Raw genomic sequence first — 12093 nt, 5'->3', positions numbered from 1 at the left:
TGAAATCCAATCTATACTACAAATGCAAGCTGTAGCTAAATATTCTCTTTTATTCAACAGTTATAGAGAAATCACAATAGTTTTTAACACATATTGATAGTCATGTACTACCTAATGACATTCTGGCCTATGGTGGACCATACATATGATTACAATAAAGGTGAAAAATTCCTGTCACTGCACAATACCTTATTCATGTGTTTGTGGTGACGCTGATGTAAACAAACCTGTTTAGATACATTTAAATATACAAATATTTTCCATTGTGTTACAATTGCCTATGGTACTCAGTATAGTACCTGCTTTACAAGTTTGTAGCCTGAGAACAACAGGTGTATAGTGGGCTATATCATCCAGGTTTTTGAAGCACACTCTATGATGTTTGCAGAACAAGATTACCTACCAACATGTTTCTTAGTATGTCATTAAGTAACATGTGACTGTAGTCATTAAGAATAAGGCCTGTTAGAAATCTGGCCTACCTGGGCATGGACCAGAGCATCATTAAAGAGAATGAACCAATTCACAGAAAACCTCCCAGCATGCTGCAGAGAGAGGGCTCGGTTACTACTTTCACATAGCAGTCGACGCTCTGGCTTCCTCAAGGAATCCTAGAATTAAAAACAAATACTATGTTAAACAATCAAAATTATTTTAACATGCAAAGAAAAAGTGAAGCAGACACAAACCACATTTAGGGGAATCTCCTGGTCATGGCTCAGCATGGTATTTTACTTATATTTACATGGGATCCAAATACTTCATAAAATTAGAGCCCTAAGGATATTAAAAAGAAGACAGGAACAAACTAAAGAAGGTAAGCCTTCAGAGGATTCCTATAAATGAAGGGAGGTGTTGGTATTTAAAGCCCCTATTGCTATGAAAGGATCATTAAAACACTATTGTTATAAACAAGTGAGAAACTAAGAAAATGATGGCAATTGTTATGGAAATGCCTGCTGTTTGCTGGAGTAACAAATGTCAGTTGGCATGGATTACCGTCATTTTTCCAGGAAAAGTCTTCCAGAAGCCCAGTGTGTACTCTGCTTCCTTCCTTTTCCTGCCGAGATGGAGAGCAAGAGACTCATAACAAGAACTGGAATCCTGCAGTTTCTGATATTCTGGAGATGTCTAGAGGCCAATAATTAAGAAAAACAAGAAAAGAATATAAAACAATTGTCCAGAATCTGTAGACTTGGTGTGATTTAGACATGTAGTCTTTAATTGAGGGAGAAAATTCAGCCCAAGGACAGCAGTGGTACACTAAAGGGAACTGGGAAAAAGAATCATTTCCAAAAAAACTTACGATGTAAGTATGTCTACATGAGATGGAGGAATAATGCAAGGGGTGGGGGAAGAGTGCACACTGGCAATTATCAGTGAGGACACAGGTTAGGGCAGGAGGTCTCAAATGTTTTATTTTCAGAGTCCCTGTAGGGCATACCTATTGATAACTGTCATTTTAGATAATAAGAATTTTTAAAAGATATTCATTCATTTCAAATAAAATTAAGATTTTAAAATGACAACTGTATTTCCCCAAAAAAGCATTTTTAGTGAGAAAACTGGCACAGATTTTCATTTTTTCAAATCTCTTCATTATCACTTAAAAGACAATAGCCAGATTTTTATATCTACTTGTGCTTTTGTTTGGTTGAAATATCTGAAGAAAATCTGGCCTTATAAGGATAACTAGAAAAGGGAGATGTACTTTAATATCTATTTAAAATAATTACTATAGATATTTTCCTTTTATACATACTAAAGATAGTTTCTTAAAGGGTAGCTACAAAAGTGAAATCTGAAACCACAGCAAGAAACTTCTGTACTGTTATATATCCACTGGAGTATCTTGCACTTTAAGTCACTTTTATCATACATGATTCTGTAACATTGTAGACGGGGCAACTGGAAAACAATAAGTTATACAGATCTTCCGAATATAGATACATTTTTATATACAACATCAAAAAACATTAATATTACCATCTATTTGATCAGAAAAAGTTCTAAGCATTGGAAAACTATCAGTGATTGTCTAATTTTTGCTTATAAAAGTCCAGATTTGCTGGGTGCTGTAATCCCAACAACTTGAAAGGTTGAGGGAGGAGGGCCAAAAATTTGAGGCCAGCCTTTTCAACTTAGTGAGACGTTGTCTCAAAGTAAAAAGGGTTGGGGATGTAGCTTAGTGGTAAAGTACCCCTGAATCCAATCCCCATACCAAAAAAAGAAAAAGGTTCAGATTTTACCATTGGCAACAAATATCATCATGTTTTCCCTGAAACAATAAGTTCCTTTACTCATATTTAAGAAAATATCTCACAATACCCAAATCTGAGTAACCATAGTTTATCATCTGTCCATTTAAATTGTCCACTCAAGTTAAAAAAAAAAATAGCAGTTCTCAACTCGATTGCTATGTGCTTTTTCTTGAGAAAAACTTGGGGTGATAGCTGAACTGCTCTATGGGCACTTTTCCTTTTATCACATAGAGAATTAAGAAGACATCTACTCAATGGCCGGGGTTAAATAAAGTTAATAATTTTAACTGCTTCCTCATTCTTTTTTTTTTAAACATTTATTTTTTTTTAGTTGTGGGTGGACACAATACCTTTATTTTTTATTTTTACATGGTGCTGAGGATTGAATCCAGTGCCTCACGCATGCTAGGCAAGCACTCCACCACTGAGGCGCAACCTCTGCCCCTGCTTCCTCATTCTTAAAGGAAACTGGAATTTTTGTTTTGGTTTTAAACTGCAAGTACAAGGCTAGTACAGTTTGTTACCTACCATTGCCTGATTCCTGCTAAGGAACCAGCAGTTTTACCCATCTTTACTTTTGTACTATTAATGCAAATCACAACATGGAAAAAAGGACAAATGTCTTAGTATTGTCATGAAAATAGAACCAACTGCCAAGACAGGATACAACTGCTGCGCCATATGGTAAATGAGCAGAAGGTAAGAGTGGCTTATATTCATATTTGCTGGATGCCTGTAATCCCAGCAACTTTAAAAATACTTAACAAACACTTAATGAGTATCTAAGAGATTTGTCTTCTAGGAGCTTATAAGTAGGCAGGAAAGATTGAAAAACATGTAATACAGGATAATGCAAGTTTTTAAAATAGTTTCTATATCAGGAGACAATATAGTAAGGAAAGTGGTTAAAAGAACAGACTCTGAAGTCAGAATGCCTGATACGAATTCTAGCTCTGGCAATTCTCTGATGTGCCTCAATTCTCTCATCTGTAAATGGGGGATAGTAGTAATACCTATTTCATAGGTTTGATGTGGAGACCAAAAAACTAGAAGATGAAATGCATTAAACAAATATTAAATATTATTAATTTTGGGGGGGAAGTTTAAAAAATATACAAAATGATGATCTAGGTTGTACCTTAACTTATACTTTACAATAATGGAACACAGGTGTGTGTTTTGAGAAAACTTCCACAGATGATTTCAATACACTGTGACAAGGAGCACTGATAAACATAATGGAGAAATAAAGTGCTGGCAAAGCACAGAGGAGGAAGTAACTAACTGTTAAGAGCTGGGAATGGGAGGAAGAAGCAGTATAGGCTAGAAGGGCTTGATTTTTAAAAAAAAAAAAAAAAACAACTTTGGAGCCAGGCCTTTAAGGTTTCCATAGTGAGGATAGTGTTAAGGTTACTTTAGGAAGGAAATATAAAGCACATGACTAACGTATCAGACATAGGAAAAGAGGGTTAGAGTATGCAAGGCCTTGATTGACAAACAGTCTTGATTATTCCTCAGAATTATGCCCTTCAAACTAGAAATAGTACAACATCAGTCTTGCTGAACAATTCTAAGCTGACCTAGTAGAGAAAACTTTTGATCAACTGAGGCCATATTGAGGTGAAATCTCCATCTTGTTGGGTTATTTTGTGGCTCAAACCTGCACAGCTAAAACTAGATCAGTCTGGGCGAAAATAAAATCAGACTAAAGGAAAAACATAGGAGATCACACAAGTATCAAATACAGAAATCCCATATCAGTTCCTGGGTCACTCTGGGGACTAAATCTGTCCAGATCAGAAAATACATTCCAAAATTATAAAGGTTTTAAGCAGGGCTGGGGTTGTGGCTCAGTGGCAGAGCACTTGCCTCACACATTTGAGGCACTGGGTTTGATCCTCAGCACCACATAAAAATAAACAAACAAATAAAGATTAAAAAAAAAAAAGTGTTAAGGAACCCTGGAATCATTATGGTTTCTCTAGAGTTCTTCAGAGTAGAAACAAAATGCAATCACACATTTCAGTATAATTGCAAAAGTGAATATCTCAGCATTAGCTCTTATACCCAAATCCTAGAGTGGTTCTAATTTCCTAGGGCTCCAATTGGTTAATTTTACACAGAAAGTAGACTGGCTAACATTTGAGAAAATCCTATAACAGTGATTTCTCAAAGCACTTGCTTCAGTGACCAAAACACCTGACATCAGTCTAGCATGAATACAGGCCAGGTGGTAACTCCATTACCTCACAGGTGTGTACCATTATACAGAAGCCAGGGTTTAAAGAGTTCCGTGTCACTCATACTCAGTATGCATTCCACAGACACTGACAACTACTGAATGAGTAGCACTCATAATAGGATCTCAAGTTTAGACACAGTTTCATAAAGTGAATATAATCCATTTGGATATGGTCCTGAAAGGAAGCTGAATCCAAAGCAAAGAAAACTAGATTTACCGACACTTTTATGTTCCCAAAGAAAAAGAAATTTAATTAAACACATGTAAATACTAATGAAGTTTTAGATCTTATGGTAGCATAACCCAAACAGACTACCATGATCCTTTAGCTTCATAAGTATCCAAAGGGGGTACATATGGAAACTTACCACTTCAAAACAAGTAGCAAGCTTTAGCAAAACTTTTGCATAATTATGAAGCCGTCTAATTGGCAAGAAAAACAATGTATTCAGTATTTCCATCAACTGAGTGCTTTCATCATTCACTTCTGATAAGTCTTGCAGCAGCTCTTGGTTTTTATTTAAGAAATCACTGGAGGTAGAAGAAAAAAAATTCAGTTAATAATTCTGGTATTAGCTAACACACAGGATATTGTGTAGAAAATTTTATCAGATAGTACCTTTGTTCAGAATATACATGTTTAGGTGCTATGTTCTAGGAAATGAATCATATATTTCACAGTTTGGGGGAATAATCAGAGACCAAATTACACCATTACCTGTTATTTTCAAAGCAAAAAGTCTAAATTTTAATTCATTTAGTAAAAGGATCAAGTCAAGACTTTCCCTGGGCCCTCAAAAACACACAGCACTATAAAACATGATCTTTGGATATTAGGATAACTGGAGGAACACATTTGCTTACATGGCAGGTTTAGCAAGAAGTTGGAATCCTCCCATAACCAGGAAATTTGTAATTGATGTGCAATACCTTGAGCAAAAAAAGAAAACACATGTATATTAGTGATAAAATGTAAATAGTTCTTCAGAGTTTTCAAGCAAGTATCTGGAACAGATGCTTCTTGAAATCTCACCAATGAGTTTCAGAACTTTAGTGATGTCAACATTCGGGAACTGTAAAGGAATGAAGAAAAGAGCAGATTGTGGGATAATCACAAGAGGGTGGGGAGTGGTAAATGCCAGTTTAGGGGAGAATGTAAATAAAACAGGAAATTTTAAAAGCATCTAAAGCTATGAAGATGCTGAATTTATTTGGCAGATAGTAAATGGTAACTAACTGGAAAAAATATGATTAAGGTTGTTTAATTTTAATGAAAATTTAATCTTCACTTCAAGTTTCCCAACTAAGATTTCAGAAAATGAATAATAGTGAAGGTAAGAAAACATGTTTAAAGAGCTTGAGTGTGAAAATATTAGAAAATGTTGAATACATGTTGACACAGCTAGAGAGGTAGACAAACTGCTCTAAGCTAGGTACATTAACTTTATACTCATTTTGAAAGAGAAGGAACACCCCCTCTATTTTTTTTTTTTTTTTTGTCATACTCAGAATTGAAACCAGAGGCACTCTACCATAGAGCTATATCCCCAGTTTTTTGTTTGTTTTGAAACAGTGTCTCATTATGTGGCCAAGTCTACCTTGGAACTTGAGATCCTCCTGCCTTTGTCTCCCCTGGGCTTTCAAGTGTGTGCCACTGTACCAGATGAGAAGGGAAATTCTGTATTTTATTTTATTATTGTATTGGGGATTAAACCCAGGGGCATTTTTCCACTGATACTTCTCAGACCCCCTTTATATTTTGAAACAGGGTCTCACAAAGTTGTCCATGCTGGTCTTGAACTTGCAATTCTCCTGCCTCAGCCTCCCTCTTTTCCCCGAGATTATAGGCATGTGCCATCACAGATACCAAGAAGGGACTTTATCTGTGTGTGTGTGTGTGTGTGTGTGTGTGTGTAAAAACATTCCTAACAACTTTATTCAGAACATACCTAAACGGTGGGGGGGAGGGTGCGAAGGGGGGGGGACAGGGGGACCAACAAATGTCATCTATCAAACAGGTAAACAGACAAATTGTGGTATACTCATTTAATGGTATACTAAACAGATTAAAAAAGAAATGAATTATTGATATACAAACAAAATGGATGAACTTCAAAAGTATGCATAGTAGCCACCTCAAGTGGTACACGCCTATAATTCCAGTGACTCAGAAAGCTGAGGCAGGAGAATCACAAGTTCAAAGCTAGCCTCAGCAACTTACCAAGAACCTCTGAGATTTAGTGAGACCCTGACTTATTAAAATAAAAAACAAAATGGGCTGGGAATGTAGCTCTGTGGTAAAATCACCCGTGTTCAATCCCCAGTATCAAAAAACGAAAAAGTATGTGTAGTAAAAGTCTTATATGTACTTTATAATCCCATTTATATGCAGTTCCAGAATAAGAAAAACTATGGTAGGAAAAAAAAAAAAAGAAGGGAAATTCTTAATAAAAATAACTCAAGATGTTGCAGACTTTAAAAAAAATGGTTTTGGTGGTAAGTTTTAGGTGATATGAATTTTACTACAAATAAAACAATTTAAAAAATTCATGGGGTTGGGGATGTGGCTCAGTGGTAGAGTGCTTGCCTAGCATGTGTGAGGCACTGGATTTGATTCTCAGCACCGCATATAAATAAATAAAATAAAGGTCCATTGACAACTAAAAAATATTTTTAAAAAAAATTCATAAATATGCTGGGTTTTGTGGTACACTCCTGTTAACTCTAGTGGCTCAGGAGGCTGAGGCAGGAAGATCACAAGTTCAAAGTCAGCCTAAGTAACTTAGTAAGGCCCTAAGCAACTTAGTGAGACCAGGTCTCAAAATGAAAAATAAAAAGGGCTGAGGATGTGGGTCAATGGTTAAGCACCCCTGGGTCCAACCCCTGTAACAACAACAACAACAAAAAAAATCATAAACACAGTTATATTTTGTACCATCTCTAGGAATAAAAATAAATTCATGGTTGAGGTATGAATGAATAAAGAATAAAACCAATACATATTTCAGCGTAGCAGCATAAAATAGTATACATTAAAATAATTCTTAAAGTATGCCCTAAATCATAATATCAACATACAAATCAAGACGAAATGAGAAAATTTCTAAATTAAATTTTCAAATACACCCAGGAAAGTTTACTTAAACAACAGAAAGAACCTTCCATAACTATTCTATGTTTTATTGAGGAAATATTTTTATGTTAAATGTAGTAGACCTTTTAAACCTTCCATTTATATAAAAAAAAGCAGACATCAGAACAGCTCCATATTTATAGTTGGTCTTAAAATAATTTTGTTTAATTTCTTATTTCCTCAAATTTTACTACAAATTACTTAAGTAAACAAAATAATCAGATTTACTATAGTACATTTCATGTAAATTAAGTATACTATCACACTGCCAGAATATAGAAGGAAATAAGAGAATCCAGAATTTTTTTTTCCCATTAAAGAAAACTGAATTTTAGCAATGCAGAACTACAGTGGGTTTAAAATTAAAATACTGCTTTTCAATTTCTATTACCTTATATCTCTCTCCCTAATCTAGTCTCTTCTGATTAAGGAGCTGTTCTCCTTGGCAGAATAACCCTGCAGAGATTGAACATGACACGGGACTGGATACTTGCTCTGTATAACTATCCAAGAAGAGACTTGCATGTTTCAGAATGACCAAACTCCTGGCTTCCTTTATCCCCTGAAGGAAGCTGCTCAGGGAGGCTCCATGCTGACCAATTAAATAACACAGCTTGCTGAAGCGGCCTGCCACCTCCTGTAACAGCTGGACTGCAGGCACAGTGCCCAAATTGTCTGCAAGAGAATAATAATGATGACAACACAAAGACCAAATGCTTTCTTATGATTAAATGATTATATTATATATGATTATGATCAAGAGTTTTACTTTTCTAAGAATACTTAACATTTTGAGATGTATTTTCATCTATAGAACCCAAATAATTACAGAAAATGTTACAGAAAGCAATTTCAGAAATCATGGAATCCAATCATTTGAGGAACTTATTAAAAACAAATTCACAGGAATTTTTAAGTTCTGACCCAGTAGATCTAGTATTAAGATTCCAGGTAGTTAGTTTAAAAAAAAAAAAGTCCTTTCTAGCTAAAGATTAACCAAATTAGAACCTCTGAGCTACCCCCAACATGTCTCAGGTTTTGAAAACATGTAATATGAAGCTAATAGAACAGAAGTGAATTATTCAATTTCACACAATTAGTGACATCCAGGAATTAAACTCACTTCTATAGTTATATCTTGATTAACCTTTTCAACATTTTGCACTAATTTCTGCTCTACTTGCCCCTTAGACAAGTTTAGTGCAGAGGGGGCAAACCAAAAATAATACTGCCTAGATCACTCTGAATTTTATAAAAGCCATCCATAGATTATTTGCCCTTTCCCACTCCAAAGTTACTCATTTCTAGGACTTCTTTCCAAGAAATGAAATAGATGAATAGATCAGATAAGACCAACACAGACATTGGGAACTGGGGCAGGGGAAAGGTAGTCTTCACTTTCCTTCCAGAGTAATCCAGGAAGGAGGGGTTGCTCTCTTTCCCTTGTCTAAATCCTAGACAAGGCCCACCTAAGAGAGAGAATTTACAGAATAGGGACTGTGAACACTTAAAAATGCAAAGCATATTTAAAAAAAGAAAGAAAGAAAAATGAGATCATCCCCAATTTACAAAGTGATTGTATTCACAAAGAATGAGGTAGTTGTTAGGAAAGCAGATGTTTTTCTATTAGGAATAATAGGCAAACCCACACAAGTTGATGTCATCTTAATGTAGGAAAACTGATATGCTAGAGATTAGCCTAAATTCTAGGTCCTCAAAGCGTGGCAGGGAGTAAAAGAGAAAAAAAAACTTCCTCTCCATTTTCCGAGCACAGGACCAAACATAGAAAAAAACTTTGAAAAAAAAAAGGAATGGTTATCTTCAAACATCCCCCAGATCTATTTACCGCACATTCCTTCCTAACCTCCCAGAGACTCAGGTCCCAGTTATTATTGGAAAGCAGCATTCTATTGAGTACTACAGTAACTACTTTCTCCACATCACAGCCTCATTTCTAATCCCTCTTTGTAGCCAAGTAAAGAGTAGAAAAATAATAGATTTAATCAACTTGTGCTAATGTGGGATAAGACCCTTAAGAATTGGGGGTGGGGGTACTGGAGATTTTACTCAGGGGCGCTTTACCACTATGCTACATCCCCAGCCCTTTTTTTAATTTTGAGACAGGGTCTCACTAAGTTGCTTAGGGTCTTGCTAAGTTGCTGAGGCTGGCCTTAAACTTGTGATCCTCCTGTCTTAGCTTCCAGAGCTGATTATAGGCATGTGTCACTGGGCCTGGCCCTTACCAGTTATATGGAGATCACTTGTTAATCCAAATGAATCTACTTGATATAATTCTAAGACCTATAGCAAAGAAAATGAAAAATTCAGGGTAAAATGGAAGATATCTTAACACAAGTGAAACTGGAAGTGTTGCTTGGAAGTCCAAATGTTGGGTTACTTCCCCAGATATTAATATTCTAAAAGTTCCAATTTCAACTTGCATACATAGAAGGAGCTCTGGGAGCAGTAGGATAGGGTGGGGACAGCTGGGCTAGTGAGAAACTAAAACAGTTTGAACTGTCTGTGTCTAAAAAAAGAGAGGGGGAAGGAGAGTGGAAAGAAAAGGAGTAAACCATAACTCAAAGGCTTTTCTTAAAGCCAGTTAAGGTAGTGTGTGCCACTACTTGGAAGGCTAAGGCAGAAAGGATCACTTGAGTCCAGGAGTTCAATGCCAGGTTGGGTAATATAGCATGAACTCATCCCTTTTTAAAAAAAAAAAAAAAAAAAAAAAAAAAACAATCAAGCCACAAAGTCTTATTTATAATACAGAAGAACAGATAAAACAAGAGCCCTGATGATTTGGAGTTGCTGGTGGGAAGAGGTTTCAACTTACCTAAACTGAGAAGAGGCCTGAGTATCTGAGATTTGATATCACTTAGTTTCGAATAGAATCGTCTTTCTGTAGTAGCCAATTCATGGAGACTGGCAATATACCCCATAATGTTTTTGTCCACCAAGGCTAGGTAGCTGTCTTTTCCTGCTGATATTCTGCTTATATATCCAAGCTGAAAAAGAGGAAAATTTTAAAATTACAGATAAAATATAATTTATTAGCATCAATTTGGTGGGCTGAAGCTGGCTTATACCAACTGGAAAATGCAAATGATTAAATATTCAGGAATTTTTTAAACAGGTGAATAAACCATTGATAGCTTCAAACTGACCATAGTAGAAATCTGCAAACACTAAAGATCAGGACCTTTTCATTTGTTTATTTTAGAGCTGGTTTGATATATATATATATATATATGGACCTAGGTATTGTTACATATATCTACTTCAATTTATCTCTAAGATACCTTTTATTTCATATTACAAGTGCTTAGAACCATAGACATCCTAGATATATAGATCCAAATGACAGCTACAAGTCTACAAGTTAACCCCTTTTGCATGACATAAGATTAATGAGAATGAAGATTATGCTGTATATGAAAGTTTTAAGAGTCTAGGAATTATCTTGCCTTCTTGAAAGTAAAACAAAAAGGAATTTCCTTTAAGAAAACAGGGGATATGTTTCAGGATGTTGCTCTGGGCAAGTATTTTTTGGCTATCATCCAAAAAAGTACAAAAGAAAAAAACTAACAAATGGGATTATAGCAAACTAAAAAGTTTCTACACTGGAAAAGAAACAACAGAATGAAAAGAAAATACTGAACCTGTAGAATAGGAGAAAATACTCACAAACCATCCATCCAACAGAGGATTAATAATATAATAATATTATAATAATAATATGTAAGGAGCTAAAAAAATTCAATAGCAAAAATCTTCCCATTAATCCACTGAACAAATGACCTAAATAGTTTCTTCTCAAAAGAAGATACACAAATATCTAACATATATGTGAAAAAATGTTCAACATCACTAGTTCATCAGGGAAATGCAAATTAAATCATAATGAAATATCTCACCCCAGTTAAAACAGTTATCAATAAAAAGATAAATGCTGGCAAGGATGTGAAGAGAAACTCTCATACACAGTTGGTAGGAATGTAAATTACTTCAGCCATTAGAGAAATCAGTATGAAGGCTTCAAAAAATTAGAAATAGGACTGGGGTTGTGGCTCAGAGGTAGAGCACTCTCCTAGCATGCGTGAGGCACTGGGTTAGATCCTCAGCACCACATAAAGTAAAATAAAGACATTGTGTCCACCTATAACTAAAAAATAAATATTAAAAAAATTAGAAATAGAATTATCATAAGTTCCAGCAATCCCACTCCTGGATATACACTCAAAGGAATTAAAATCAGTATGTGAAAGAGACATCTGCATTAGAATGTTTATTGTAGCATTACTCACAATAGCCAAGATACAGAATTAACCTAGGTGTTCACAGATGGATGAATGCATACAGAAAAAGTGATATATATATACACAAAATGAAATACTATTCAGCCATAAAAAAGAATGAGATACTGCCATTTGTACCAGCATGGATGGAACTAAAGGACA

The 12093-nt window shown here is 35.3% G+C and overlaps 1 protein-coding gene across 6 annotated transcripts in view; it reads right to left on the bottom strand.

The window, feature by feature from the left end:
• Als2 (alsin Rho guanine nucleotide exchange factor ALS2) overlaps positions 1 to 12093 on the bottom strand; it is a 73611-nt gene that overhangs the window by 25724 nt on the left and 35794 nt on the right. For 4 of the 6 annotated variants that reach the window (XM_076865671.2, XM_076865674.2, XM_076865675.2 and 1 more), the window contains exons 11-16: positions 10470 to 10641; positions 8131 to 8311; positions 5368 to 5433; positions 4872 to 5034; positions 1000 to 1131; positions 483 to 611 (exon numbers count right to left, since the gene is read on the bottom strand). In XM_076865671.2, coding sequence (XP_076721786.2) covers positions 483 to 611; positions 1000 to 1131; positions 4872 to 5034; positions 5368 to 5433; positions 8131 to 8311; positions 10470 to 10641 — 843 coding nt within the window. Of the gene's footprint in view, positions 1 to 482; positions 612 to 999; positions 1132 to 4871; positions 5035 to 5367; positions 5434 to 8027; positions 8312 to 10469; positions 10642 to 12093 lie in introns of those variants that run through there. The other 2 variants (XM_076865677.2, XM_076865679.2) reach the window with 2 other exon arrangements.

Source organism: Callospermophilus lateralis, chromosome 9, assembly GCF_048772815.1.
Source record: "Callospermophilus lateralis isolate mCalLat2 chromosome 9, mCalLat2.hap1, whole genome shotgun sequence".
NCBI classification, from domain to species: Eukaryota; Metazoa; Chordata; class Mammalia; order Rodentia; family Sciuridae; genus Callospermophilus; species Callospermophilus lateralis.
The sequence above is the reverse complement of the archived record's forward strand: the minus strand, read 5'-3'. Positions and strand labels throughout refer to the sequence as shown.